Source organism: Rhododendron vialii, chromosome 1a (genome assembly GCF_030253575.1).
Source record: "Rhododendron vialii isolate Sample 1 chromosome 1a, ASM3025357v1".
NCBI classification, from domain to species: Eukaryota; Viridiplantae; Streptophyta; class Magnoliopsida; order Ericales; family Ericaceae; genus Rhododendron; species Rhododendron vialii.
The window spans coordinates 48,610,215-48,625,597 of NC_080557.1; the positions used below are offsets into that span (position 1 = coordinate 48,610,215).

The 15,383-nt window shown below is 40.5% G+C and overlaps 1 protein-coding gene across 4 annotated transcripts in view; it reads left to right on the forward strand.

Moving 5' to 3' along the window:
• Positions 1 to 15,383, forward strand: part of LOC131304791 (DEAD-box ATP-dependent RNA helicase 10-like) — a 29,958-nt gene continuing 14,575 nt past the window's right edge. For all 4 annotated transcript variants that reach the window (XM_058332183.1, XM_058332204.1, XM_058332191.1 and 1 more), the window contains exons 1-6: positions 1 to 161; positions 301 to 424; positions 524 to 593; positions 2,126 to 2,188; positions 3,589 to 3,663; positions 14,166 to 14,285. In XM_058332183.1, the coding sequence (XP_058188166.1) occupies positions 26 to 161; positions 301 to 424; positions 524 to 593; positions 2,126 to 2,188; positions 3,589 to 3,663; positions 14,166 to 14,285 (588 nt within the window). In that variant the 5' untranslated portion in view covers positions 1 to 25. The remainder of the gene's footprint in view (positions 162 to 300; positions 425 to 523; positions 594 to 2,125; positions 2,189 to 3,588; positions 3,664 to 14,165; positions 14,286 to 15,383) is intronic.

Genomic DNA, 15,383 nt, shown 5'->3' on the forward strand with positions numbered 1-15,383 from the left:
TTCTTCGGTTGATTACTAGTTCAACATGGCTGAGGAAGAAGAAGTAGTGAAGTCATTCAAAGATCTTGGACTATGTGATCAGTTGTTAGAGGCCTGTGACAATCTAGGTTGGAAACAGCCATCCAAGATACAGGTCGAAGCCATTCCTCATGGACTTGAAGGTCCTTTGTCTTTGTTTATATCTATCTCATGCCATCAAATTTTGCATCTTTGTTGAATTTAATTAAAACCACTTTGTGTTTTGTTTTGGGATTCATTTTATATGCTGACCTTTTTGCGGTATGGAGTTTGTGTTTATAGGAAAGGACCTGATCGGGCTTGCACAAACAGGATCTGGTAAAACTGGAGCTTTTGCACTTCCTATTCTCCAAGCCCTTTTGGAAATTCCTCAAGCATTCTTCGCTTGTGTTCTCTCCCCCACACGGTTTGTTATATGAGCCATTTGTTTGATGCAAAAACAAAATGAACTCGTACATAATCTTCACCTATTTTGCGTCATCTAAATTTTTCCTTTTTATTGTAGGGAACTTGCTATCCAGATTGCTGAACAGTTTGAAGCTTTAGGGTCTGGTATCGGTTTAAAGTGTGCTGTGGTGAGTTTATGTTTGATATTTTTGTATTTCACATGTATGAGGTTTGTATGTCTTATGAGCTCTGATTGCTGCTATAAACAGATAGCTACGTATCTTACTTACAATATCCGGTTATATGTAGTTATTACATGTCTGAAACTCAAGATGACCTCGAAACTAAGCATAGAGTTCAAACCATGTTTTCCAGGGTAGATTTCAAATAGTCATATAAATACCATTGTATTCTTAAGTAGTCTTACTCATCAAACAAGTTTATATCGTACTGTGTCCGATTAGACTTTGTGTAATATGGTCAATCAGGGCATCATCTATGAACCTTTTCCTGCAATCAATTACAATTTGTTTGTTGCTATGCATTATAAATGGGCTTTTGGGTAAGTGTTCACACAATTAGGGAGTCTAGCTCGCTTGACCCCCATGCACTTTGTATATGACTATACGTTACTTCATCGGGAAAAGTATTATCCCATTACCAAATCTGTCCCATGGGCACCTTGTTTAGCAAGGGGCCTAACTTTGTCATCTAATTTTCAATGCAAATTTGTATGAAAAGTATTTGAGGTGGTCTATTTAGATTGTGTTAGCGAATGGTTTTGCTTTCAAATGAAGTGAATACGAGTTCGGGATCCCAAAGGTACACAAAATAAAAGAACAAAACAAGATTGGGTAAGGTTCCTTACACAAACCACCTATGAAGCACCGACACTCCAAAAGGGCGCCGTATCCATGCATTAGATGCGGGGACACGGCTTGGGGACACGTGGACACGTATTGTGGCGTGTCCAATAATTTTTACTCCCTCCGTCCCAAAATGATTGTCCGGTCCGCAAAACGGAGTGTAAAAAATAATACAATTTTTGCAAGAAAAAATAAAAAAAATTTCAACAACTTATTAGATATCAATGAGTATTTTTATTTTATGAAAAAAGTTTGAATTTTTACTTGAAAAAATTGCATTATTTTTAAGTTATCGTTTTGCGGACCGGACAAACAATTTGGGACGGAGGGAGTATTATTTTTTGATAGGGGATATGCGGGGGGCACGGCGGGGGCACAGCTGAGGACACACCAGGGACACAGCTGGGGGTCAAAATGTAATATTTTTAATTTTTTGGGGGTTAACATGAAATTATTTAAAAAAATTGGAGTCAACTGTAATTATGCCTTTGAAAAAAATTATACAATTAGTGAAATTACTCATATACAATGATGGTTCATAAAAAAAAAAATTATGAATGATAATATATTTTATTTATTTATTTATACACGTGGCGTGTCCCCGTCGTGTCCGTATCCCCCTTTTTTTAGAATTGCTGTGTCCATGTCCGTATCCGTATCCGTCTTCGTGCTACATAGCAAACCACCTTTCTCCAGTTACTTTGACATTGTATTCTTGACCTTTTAACCTGATGGAAATATTATTCTGTGGTTTTAAAACTTTTGAAGAAGTCCATTTGATAGTCCTCAATTTGTTTGTGTTCTCCTAGAATGATCGAACGTTGTAATAAGTGGGTTCAACATTTATTTTGCAGCTTGTTGGAGGGGTTGATCATGTGCAACAAAGCATTGCCCTTGGGAAGCGGCCACATATTGTTGTAAGTGTTCCTTTATATAGTAGGATGACGTATTTTTTGTCCTTTTTTTTCCATACGAGTTTGTGTGACCTGCTTGTTAAATCCTCAAAAAAAATTTGTGCCACTTTCCGTAGTGAATTGGTAAACCACTGTGTGTACCTGGTACAAATTTTGGCAAGTATATGTATTCTTCTAGTGTTGGCTATTAAAGGTCTGATTAGTACAAGTCAAAAAAAATTCCTGGCTCATTCAAGCTCTTTTTGAGGGTAGAAATACAAATTTTGATCTAGGTGTTTGGGGCGAGCGGAAAACTCTTTATGGCATTGTAGATTTGCAGACTAGAGACAGAGGGAGGGAGAGAGATAGTGCATGAGCAGGAGTGTGGAAATTTTGAGGTGATAAGGTTTGTTAGAGATGTCACATCAAGTTATTAGACTAGTTGACGCATTCTAAAAATGATGTACTAAATCTCGGGCACGGACAGAGACAGAGATATGGACTCATGGCATGGCAATTCTAAATTAACAGGGACACGAATATGGTGGGGGATGCGGGAAAAATAGGAGAATAGATATTTTTATATATTTTAAAAATTAATACAAATATTTTATTCGTAAACACCCTAACTAGAAACCAGTACTAACCTTACAAAGGGATGATCCACCAAAAGACATACCCGAAGGCACAAGTTGCAAGTTTTTTTTCCCTGTTAGTATAAATTTTAACCTTTGAAACAAGTTTTTTACATTGTAAAGTGACCCCATGTGTCTCCAATCTCCGTACTTGTCTCACCTGTTACACTTGTGTCTCAAATGTGTCACATGTAAAATTTCCTTGTGCCCCTGGCGTGTTGGACACGGATGATGGCAACCTTTTAGGTGTGTCGATGGTTCATATTGTTCTCTCTCTCTCTGTTGCAGGTGCTTAGGAGCAACGTACCATAGGTACAATTGCTTCAACGCACCTTCCTATTTAGCCTCCAAACAATTAATTCTTAAGCCTGCAGTGTTGATGCGAAGCCTAAATCCTGCCCCATGAACATAGGTTCTCGGGGCTATGAGACCAATCATTGTTGCAGTGCGTCCTAGCCTATGCTTACCCTTTTGACCGCGTTTTAGAGATGAAGTCAGAGCCCGGACTGTGGTGTTGTCCTTTATGAAGCAGTTAACCGTAAATGGTGCGCGCCATGGTGTAGGATCCCATTGCATTGTATGTACCTACAAACGCTTGTTTAGATAGTCGTTATGTGACAAATTGATTTGATAAGTTCCATTCTCTGATTCATTGATACCTTTTCTCACTTCATTTGCAGATGTGTTGGTTTTATTGCAGTAGTTTGTAGCATATGTTATCTTTTTTTTCATCTCGTTGACTCCCCATTTCATTTTTGGTATTAACATAGTTTCTGTGCGTCTCTGTAGGTGGCAACTCCTGGTCGCCTTGAGGATCATCTGTCCAATACTAAAGGATTTTCTCTTCGTACTTTGAAATACTTGGTAGGATGTCTTTCTTTTGTGATTTCCATGGTGGAATGGCTGTGAAATGTGCCAAATGCACTATTTTTCATGTTAGTATTTGTCATGCAGCTTTTGTTGCGATCTTCTTGTGTTACGCTAGGGAAGCATATAATAGTTACTTGCTGAAAATACCCGTTGTTCTCTTTTGCATAGGGCTCTAATCAAGCCGAGTATTGGCGTGTTCTAGCTCGGCCCGGTAAAAATTGGCATGGCTCGAGCTCGAATTGAGCTAAGACAACTGGGTTTGAGCTCAGCTCGGCAAGTATTTACAAATCTTGAGTTCGGCTCGTTACAACTTGATCTTTGATAAAAGAGCTTGCTCGGCTGTTTCCTTTCCAGTTCAAAAAAACTCCTTTTAATCCAAAAAAAAAGGCACAAAATTCATTCTATCTCCTGAAATACTTCTCAAAAACAAAAAGAAATGCCCACATCATACCAATTATACTATCGTGCCTACAAATCCACAGATCAAAAATTGGAAACCACCCATCTGAAAACCCCTTAACCAGAAACCACCTCTCTGAAAACCCACAAATCAGAAGATCCACAAAACCTACAAATCTTTTGCGCGATCTTTTCTGTTTTCTTCTCTCAAACCGAAGACTCACCACAAATCAGTGGAGATCTGGTGGAGAAAGAGAGGTAGACAGAGAAAGAGTGAGAGATCTTATGGGAAAATGAGGAAGATCAACACCGTAGGTGGCTTGAGAGTGAGATCGGAGCCTGATGGGACCTAAGTGCGACAACTTGATTCGGGGTGGCCTGAGAGTGAGATTGACGAATGACGCTGATGCAAACCCAAAAACCCAAGGGCACCAAGTGTTGCACGTTGAATGTGATGCTCAAATGAGAGGGTAGGCGGACTTGATAAGCATTGTCATTGACCTTGCGCAAGACTTCACAAGGACCCACTTTCCGATCGTTCAACTTCATGTAAGCACTGTGAGGATGCCTATCCTTCTCAAAATAACCCAAACAAGATCCCCTTCTTTGAACAAAACCTCCCTTTTGTGTGCATCAACGGCCGCCTTATAATTCGCATTAGACTTCTCAATGTTGAGCTTAACTTGAGAGTGGATATTCTTCATAAGCGTAGCCATATGTTCCGCCTTGGAGTCTCTTCTTAAGAGTTGGCAAAGGAACGAGGTCAACCACACTAGAAGGTTTCAACCCGTAAATCGCTTCAAATGGGGACGCGTAGATGGTGCGGTATAGAGAAGAATTGTAAGCAAACTCCGCCAAGGGAAAAATTCCATCCCAACTTTTTGGATGTTCACTAACTAAGCATCGCAACAAATTTCCAAGACTCCGGTTTACCATTTAAGCATCGCAACAAATTTCCAAGACTCCGGTTTACCATTTCCGTTTGACCATCGGTTTGAGGATGAAAGGAAGTACGAAAGCATAAGTTGGTACCAATCTTCTTCCACAAGGTCCTCCAAAAGCGGGCAAAAAACTTAGCATCTATATTGGAGACAATAGAAGTGGGACGCCATGGAACTTGTGGACCTCCTTGAAATTGAGATTGGCAATGTTAGTCGCATTTATAGTCTTCTTAAATCCACTACCACCATGATAGAATCACTCCGCCTTTGCGTAGGAGGAAGCCCTAAGACAAAATCCATACTCACGCATTTCCAAGGACTTTCCGGCACCGGTAAAGGCAAATACAATCCCGCATTAGTGGCTGTCCCCTTGCTCCGTTGGCATGTTTGGTACCTTTGCACATAGCCCCCCACATCTTTACTCATTCCCGGCCAATAGTATGCATCTCGAAGCAGCGCTAGAATCTTATTCTTGCCAAAATGACCCAACTTGTGACTTCGGCCAATAATTGCTCTCTTAAAGAGCATTTAAAGGACACACAACTTGAGTTCTTTGGAGAGAAATCCATCCTTCAACATGAAACATGGATCTGTAACCTTGTCACCCCTTTGCAAAACATCGATTATTTTACTAAAGTAAGGATCTTCGGCATAGAAAGTGCGAAATTCTTCAAACCCAACAACCTTTTTCTTCATTTCCACCAAGAGAGCCACTTTTCTACTCAAACCATCGGCCATTTGTTGAGAATCCCTGATTTGTGCCGCAAAGAGAATGTGAATTGTTGTAGATAAGTCACCCACTTGGTATGCCGTTTATTGAGGTGTTGTTGGCTATTGATGTACTTAAGAGCTTCATGATCGGAGTTGAGAACAAATTCCTTGTAGGCAAGGTAGTAACTCCAATGCTTGATGGCTTGGACAATGGCATAGAATTCCAAGTCATAAGTAGAGTGCTTGAGTTTAGCACTGTTCAACTTCTCGCTAAAGAAAGCAATTCCCACCCCCGAACCAATTCCCACCTTGGCTTAGGACTCCACCAATTCCCACCCCCGAAGCATCACAATCAAGTTCAAATTTTTTGTCAAAGTCGGGTAAGGCCAAGATAGGAGCTTCGATAAGTTTGGACTCAACAATTTGAAACTCTCGGCGGCTTCTTGGGACCTACGAAAATCTTTTGCTTGAGGCATTCGGTAAGAGGAGCCACGATACTACTAAAGTTGGCAATGAACCTCCGGTATAAAGTAGCTGACCCATGAAAACTCCTCACTTCATGAACACTAGTAGGAGTTGGCCATTCCACAATGGCCTTAATCTTATCTTCATCCATGTGAACCCCTCTTGAAGACACAACATACCCCAAAAATACCACTTTATCAACGGCAAAACTACACTTCTTCAAGTTTCCATAGAATTTCTCTCTTCTCAAGATTTCAAAGACTTGTCGGAGGTGGGATGAGTGATCTTTAAGACACCGACTATACACCAAAATATCATCGAAGTACACAACTACACATATACCCAAGAAAGGTTGAAACATTTGAGTCATTACCTGCATAAAAGTGCTGTGAGCATTGGTAAGACCAAAAGGCATCACAGGCCATTCAGAGAGGCCATGAGGGTCTTGAAAGCCATTTTCCATTCATCTCCCGGGCGAACTCGAATTTGATGATAACCACTTCTTAGATCAATCTTTGAGAAGACCTTTGAACCGGCAAGACAATCCAACATATCATCTAGCCTTGGAATGGGAAAGCGGTACTTGATAGTGATCTTGTTGATAGCTCTGCTATCCACACATTCTCTACGAACCATCCGTCTTCGGAGTCAAAAGAACTGGCACCACACAAGGGCTAAGGCTTGCCCTTATGTAGTCTTTTCTCTAGAAGATCCTTAACTTGCCTTTGAATCTCTTCCCTCCCCCTTGGAGACATTCTATACGCGGGTTTGTTCGGAAGGGGCTACCAAGTCAATACAATGTTGAATATCTCGCAAATGAGGCATTCGAGAGGCAACTCTTGAGGAAACACATCAAGGTACTCCTTCAAAAGTTTAGAAACGGCCTCAGGAACATCCGACACACCTATATCCGCCATAGGAACCAACACTAGAACATATCCGGCTTCATGACTTTCCTTAAGAAATCATTTAGAAACAAGCAACGTAATGAGAGGAGGCTTTGTAGTCACCTTCTCCTTCATAGGTAACAAAGTGAATTGTCGCTTCTCCTTAAGGACGGTGTAGGTATTCTTCTTTCCATCATGGATGGAATGCCTCACATATTGCCACGGGCGACCAAGTACCAAGCTTCATCTAATTACTTTTGCTGAATGGAGAAAGATACCAAGCATCTTTTAGTCAACTTGATTTCACTGTCCTTCTTGAACCAAGAAAGGATATAAGGATGGGGATGCTTCTCCAATTTGAGTTGTAACTTGTCTACTACCTCTTGAGAGACTACATTCTCATAACTTCCGCTATCAATAATCATGTTGCAAATTCTACCGCCAACATTGGAAGTGGTGTAAAAGATATTGGTACGCAACCAATCTTCATTACTTGCATCCTTAGAAGTAAGGAGAGTTTTCTTGATCATCAATGCATAGCCTTCTTCCTCATTATCACCCCTAATTTCTTCACACGTCTTCGTCATAAATGGGAATATCATCCTCACAACCTTACTCCGTTACTTCCTCAATGAAGAGTGCCTTGTTACGACCTCCAGAAGCCTTACAGCAATCCGAAGACTTGTCACCCGGTTCCCCACACTTGAAGCACTTAAAACCTCCACTTTGGAATTGATTTCGAGTGGTTGAAGCACCAGATTGAAGCTGATTTTGAGCAGGTATTGAAGCCTTATCCACTCGGTTTTGAGTACCAATCCCAGAAGAAGCACATTGGCTATCATTAGAGGAAGAACCACCCCTAGAATAGAAGTTAAAGGGCTGCCCAGACTTGGAACTGCCTTGATATTGTTGCTCAGATCTCGAAAACTTCCTCTTTTCTTGATTTTCGGCCACAAGACCCGATTGTAAGCTTCCGAAACCGTCCACAAAGTTTGCATAGCAAGGGCATCTTGGATTGTGGTTGTCAACCCACTTATGTACCTTGCAACCATTTGATCTTCACTTTCATTCAAATCAACTCTAGCAACAAGTTAATGGAAAGCCTCCGTGTACTCATCAACACTTTCAACTTGTTTGAGATTATGCAAATTCTTATAGGGGTTTTGCATATAGTTGAAAGGCAAGAATTGCTCATTGAGTTTCTTCATTTTCTCCCATTCTCTAATCTTTCCATTTCCTCTTCGTAACCTAGTTCCTTGCAATTACTCCCACCAAGCGGAAGCTCTTCCTTTGAGATGGATAGCCACTAACTTCACCTTCTTCTACTCTAAGACATCTCCATAATCAAACACTCTTTCAACGGTATTCATCCAATCAACAAATTCATCCAGGTTAAGACTTCCATTGAACTCAGAGAGTTCAATCTTAATGTTCTTCTCCCACTTATAGGGAGAGTGAGTGGAAGTTGGCCTACGCCAATTCGGATCACCAAACAGGTTGTCAAAGTGATATGTGAGTCATCAGACCCTCCACTACCCGCACGCGACACATGCATCCTTTGCACCATTGCCGTTAGGGTAGCAACTTGTTGTTTTAACTCTTCAATCTCATGGTTTTGGTTGCCAAACTCATTATCTTCACCATTATTCACCACAAATTCTCTACCTCCTCTCCTACCTCTAGCCCGATAAGCCATTACAACACCACAATCAACTCCAAAACAAGCAAATCAACCCACAAATCAACAAAATCCACTCACAGTCAACTCAGCCACCAAACCACCACAAATTGCAAGAAATCACAGAAAATAAAACAAGACTACCCCAGCTGAAATTGAACCAAAAAACGCAGATACAAGTGCCAAAAGAGTAGTTCGGAAGCCTTTACCTCTGTTTTGTGGGTCGAAATGGACTAATCGATTGGTTCAAGCTCAGTCGAAGGCTGTTTGAGCCTCAATCGAAGGGTTCGAACACTGTAGAGGCATTTCGCAAGTCTAGGGAACTATTCCAAGCTTAGTTGCAGGACCCTTCAACTATGCCCACGTTTCTTCGACGGAAACGCGTTTCCGCGTTCCCGTCGAAGGAAACTCCAAGAAACCCGTCCCAATGACGACGGGAACTCGTTCCTTACCTATACGGGAACTTACACCCAAAAAACGGTTGAGAGACTTACGATTCAAGTTGCAATTGGTACCTTTAAAGTTGTTTTGATCTTGTTAGTGAGCACATCTGATATTAACCTTCTAGAGTCATATTAATGCCCTTAACTTTTATGCCTACTTAATATGCACAAAGAGCTCTATTGTGTAATCATGTGCTACAATAAAAATGTTGAAATATAACTAGAAACTTATAATTTTAATAGTAATATTTTATGTGGTAGAATAATATTTTTATATTGACATTTAACAATATAAAATTCCAAAATATATTTATAATTTTAATAATTTTGCCTAACCGCTCCCAATGGCGCTCCCACACTTCTGTGATCATCCGCTCCCCCGCTCCCGCTCCCGCTCCCGCTCCCGCTCCCGCTCCCGCTTCGTGTAACTAAGATTCCAAGCCCCAAAATGGCTGGATCGAGGTCGAATAAGGCTGGGTCAAGTGCGAATTACCTGTGGAGGTCCGAATCAGGTAGATCTATACTCGAAATGTTGAGAAAAGGCTAGGTCAAGCTCGGAATCACCTGTTGAGGTCCGAAAAAAGTAGATCTACACTCAGTTTTGCATTTCGAGCATGACCGAAGGTTTTGGGGTTGAAAAGTGTGGGGAAAAATGGACTAAATAGCTCCGAAAATGGTCAAAAAGTGGATTTTAAGTGTCAAAATCAAGTTTTAGGGCCTTGGGTTGCGTAGGTCTAGAGATTTCGAAGGATTAGGGGCTCCGGCGAAGTTTTCTGGCGCCGAATTAGGGTTTCGGTGAGGTTTAGGTTTCCGGCAAAATGAACGGTTGGGACCGTGCCTAGATGCTCTGATACCAAATGATGCAAACCCAAATACCCATAGATAATGCTGAGAGAGAGACTCCCAAAAGGGTTACAAAAGAGACTAAGCTCTTGATTGATAATTGTTCAAATTTCAAAATGATAAAAGCTACCAAATGAAAGGATTCCAACACATATTTATAGACCCAATACAAAAGACATAAATCCCCTTACTACATATTACATAAGACGTCGAAAGTGGACGAACAATGGTAGGTGGTGGCCGGAGAGTGAGACCGGAGACCAGCGACGTTGGCTTGGGGTAGAGCGACAACTTGAGAGTGAGGTCGCCTCCCTCTTGCTCTTTCTTCCTTAGTAACGGTGGAAACAAAACAATACAGACATAGAATAAGGGAAACCCCTAAAATCTACAAATCTATAGTCCGGCTCGCGAGTCGGTTCGTGCCGAGCCTTAGAGAGCTTGAGCTCGGCTCATTTGTTAAACAAGCTATAAAAACTAGCTGGAGCTCGTTCATGAACACCTCGAGTCGAGCTGTTACTGAGCTTAGCCAGCTTGCGAACAACTCGGTTCGCATGGTGGTGCATTTCGATTATCTGTTTTAGATTTCCTTCACGGACCATGTTTTTTGACCCATTAATGGAAGAAATGAGGGAGACTTGATGCATATACCTAATTTCATGATGTTATGAGTTGTACTTGAAGTCAATAAGAATCTTAAATTTATTGTAGTTGTTCCACTTGATTCGAATTATGTAGTCTATAAAAGCGTGGAATTGGTGGCTTACCTGCCACCACAAATGATGTGTGACATGAATGTCTGTGCCTGGAAAGGTGGCATATGCATGCAATCAAAATGTCAAAGGGAATCAAATATTCAAAGAAATGAGCAAAATCCCATTCAAGGAGATAAACTCCAAAGGGTAGAGAGAAACTATGTCTCAATCAATATATTCAATATTCTTAATAATCAAAAGCTACCTAAATGAAAGACCAACGTACCTATTTATAGACTCAAGATTCTAATAACACTAAGGACACTAAAATGACATAAGTACCCTCAAAGCTACTGCATCGTACACTTTGTCCTCAAGTTGGACACAAGACACAAGACAACTTATGAAGAAAACATAGAACTATTTATTATGCAGCTCTAAAGTAGGCATGTGGCTGCATTTCCTTGATCCATGTCACCCTCATCACAACCAATCTTCAATATGAGCTTCTTCTTGTATACATCCACCGCGGCCATACTTAGGTGTGAATAAGCAATCCATTTGGCATGTCTTCGGTACAACAAAACACCATTAAAAGATCTCCGAACACATACTCCCAAAATATACTTAGACCAATCATCATTCAAAGATTTAATAACGTGCACCACATCATACCCAAGACTTACTCAAGTGAACACCATACCCAAGGGGTCTTCAAATTGTCTCATGAGTGCTTCCGCTTCTTTTGGTGAAGTCCAAGGGATGGGTGTGGAGAGAATGTTGGCTTGAGGACCAATGTACCACAAACTTGAACATCTTGCAAATGAGACACCCCTATGAGGCAAAACTTGGAAGCAATCCTTGGTCTTTGGTTCAACTAACTCTTCATCAAATAGTGGAGCTTCCAAATCATTCCCATAATCATCAAGTAGAGTGTCTTGTACCAAAGGCAACTTGAAAGTCAAGTCTTGAGAGCAATCTTCAATCTCAAGGTCACGACTTCCCTCTTCTCCATAACCTTCCGCCAAAACTTCCTCACTATCTTGTCTAGGCCAAAGAAAACTTTCCTTGACAATATCAACAAGTCTTCCCTCTTCACTATCAATGTTGAACTCCTCATTAGGATACTCATCGAACACAGGAACATCTTCAAAATCACCTCCAAAATTTTCATTTGGATATTCATAAAAAATTGGAACATTAGTGTACTCATAATCATCATTACAACTTGGTTCTTTCACCTCCTTGACAGAGAGAGCATCAAGAACGGGCTCACAAGCCTTTTCACCAACTTTCAACTCATGAAATGGTTCTCCAAGCTTGAAGCATTTGAATATTCCACTAGGTGACGGATTTCTAGCCTCCAAGGTGCCGATTAAAGTTTGATTTTCAGTGGGGACAGCCCCTAAAGACTTGCTCTTACCAAAACTAGTCAAGGAATCGACATTGGGATGTTGTTGAATGGTAAGAATTCCTCCTTGAGCTTCTTCTTCATCTTACCCCACTCCCTAATTCTTTCTTTGCCTATCCTTTGGCGACTAACTAACTTTGAGTTGTGTCCACCAATCCGAAGCTGTCCCCTTAAGGCGAGTAGATGCTAGCTTCACCTTCATTTCTTCGGTAAAATAACAGTATTCGAAAACACTCTCAATAGTGTTCAACCAACCAATGAACTCTAGTGGGCTTCCACAAAATTTGAGAAGTTCATTATCAACATCGTTTACCGATGTGTATTCAAATCTAACCAAATTTGCTCTACGCCAATGCGGAGCACCATAACAATTTTCCAATGAAATAGAATTCTTCCTTTTGGTTGGACGTTGCAAACGCTGTACCTTGTCATATAAGGTAGCAACTTGTTCACTCAACTCTTTAATCTCATTCCGATTTGATTTGAATTGCCATGGTTCTAACCATCACCATCATTCACCATGAATGCTCTACCTCCACTTCCTCTCCTACCTCTGCCTTGATAAGCCATTACCACACCAACAATTCACTACAAACAAGCAAAGGAACCCTCAAAATAATCTCACCCAATCAACTCGAGCAAACAACACGGACTCTGCGAGTTATGAGTCAACACAAGAGTGAGTCAACTCGATAACAACGAACAAAGATCGACCAACAAGTCGAGTTCGGATTTTCAGCAACCTCAATCCATGACATCAAACCAGCAAATTAACCAACAAACAACCCATATTCTGCCCAAATACAAACTAAAATCGCGCTAATCAATTCTGAAAATCGAAAATCCTGCCTGTTCGAGTGTTCGCGAGCCACAAATGGGGTCAGAATCTTCGAATCGATCTCCTAGAGCCTCGATTATGGTCCATGCAGCCCCAGTACGTTCGATTAAGCTTCGATTTAGAGTTTCTTACAACAGAGTAGCTTGAAATGGGTAAAAAATGACTGGGTCAAGCTTGGACATCACAAAGGAGCCTCGAAACAATATCTGGGTCCGAAATTGTAATTCGAGCCTCGAAAATGGCTGGGTCACATTTGAAACTGGAAATTGAAGGTCGATTAGGGGCTGGGTCAGCTCGAAATTAACCAACGAGACCCTTCCAAGGTCTGCCGAGCCTCGAACAGGTCTGGGTCTCCCTCGAAATGAGCAAACGAGCGTCGAAATGGCTGCAGAAGGCTGGATCGAGTGGTGTTCAGGTACGAAAACACGTTGATAGCTCTAGATCTGAAGTTCTATGGCTCGTTTTGGTTCGAAAATCACAAGGACAGGTGGGAAATAGGATTTTGAATACTAGGTCAAGGTCGAATAGCCTTAATCGAGAATCAGTCGAGTGTGAAATCAGCTGGAAGTTGTTTTCGGTTGGCTGAACAGTGAAATCAGGTCCGAAATTGGTAAATTCGTGGGCGTTTAGGGTCGGAATCAAAAGATGGGCTCTTGGGTTGAGTAGATCTGCAAATTATGAGTGAAATGGTGTCTCCGGCGAGATTTTCCGGTGCCGTCTTAGGGTTTCGTTGAGGTTCCCGGCAAGGATTATGATTCCGGCGAGATAGGTGCGAGATGAGTGGTCAGGATCTGAGCTCAGGTGCTCTGATACCAAATGATGCAATCAAAATGTCAGAGGGAATCAAAGATTCAAAGAAATGAGCAAAATTCCATTCAAGGGGATAAACCCCAAAGGGTAGAGAGAGAAACTATGTCTCAATCAATATATTCAATATTCTTAATAATCAAAAGCTACCCAAATGAAAGGCCAACACTCTTATTTATAGTCTCAAGACCCTAATAACACTGAGGACACTAAAATGTCATAAGTGCGCTCAAAGCTACTGCATCACATATGCTGATAATGTGCCTGAAAGGTGGCATATGCTTATAATGTTCGGCATGATGGACGAACGCAAACCCTTTTGCTGAGGAAGTGTACTGCACTTATTCTTCGGTGTGGTTAAATACATTGTATGTTTGACAGGTATTAGATGAAGCAGATAGGTTGCTGAATGAGGATTTTGAGAAAGCAATTGATAAGATTTTGGAAGCTATTCCTCGCGAGCGGAAGACATATTTATTCTCTGCTACTATGACAAAAAAGGTAAATATTTAAGTATTTTTTTCCATGTTCTCAAAAGGGAGTATTTTGTTTTACGAGTTCATTGAACAATATTGCCATGTAATTCGAAGAATTTGTGATAGATCTATTGCCTGTCATTTTTCTAACTGATTTTGCTTTTATTTATCTTCATGGTTGAATAAAAATGTTGGGAGTTGCTAACTGCTGTTAGTATCTTATGTCTAGTTCTTTTGTCATCCGATTGGTAGCTCTGACTCTTCATCCAATGCATTCACAACTTGTCACGGTTTTTTTCGAGCTATCAACCCTTTGTAACTTTTGTGTGAAACTCAGAGTTTGGATATGTGATTTCCAGAATAACGGAGAGTTACCTTAAGGGTATTTGATGCTTAGTTAGCTGGACATAATCTGCCAGTAGACTTTAGCCCCATTTGCTAGCACTTATAAGCCAACTTATTTAGCTTATTTGCTTAAAAAAATGTAAATGAGTGGTGGTTGGTATCCATTATGAGTAATCCTTTATTTAGCTTTTCCAGCTTATTTGACCAAAAAAAAGTGAGATTATTTTAAGCTCCACTTTGTAGCTTTTTTCAGCTCATTTGAAGTTGTAAAAATACATTTTCCAGAAAAGAACTTAATTCAAGAGTGTTTCTATAGAATGATTACGGTTAATCTATACATTTACTTGATAATAAGCTATCTACAACTTTATTTAACAAATGGTATGAACTTTTATTTTAGCTTATAAAAAGCTACACCAAACACATCTCCAACTTATTTTAAGGTTGTTAAGTGAATGATCAAAATAATCGTAATCTGAGAATCTAATTCATAAAGTGATGACAAACGGGGCCTTTATGAATTCCTTGAAATGCATGATACCATTTCTCAAGGTTATGTTTCTCATTCCCACCTCCTATCTCTGCTATAGGTTAGCCGACCTTCAAGAAATAATTGATTCATGATCTTAAAATATGTACCTGAATTAAACTTAGTTATTGTTATGCAGCTCATTGTAAATTAAATGGTGGTTGCTTTCATAATGTGAAAATTTTAAACTTAGTTATTGTTACGCAGCTCTTGTCAATTGTTGACGAGGAGCCCGTTTTCAAACATTTT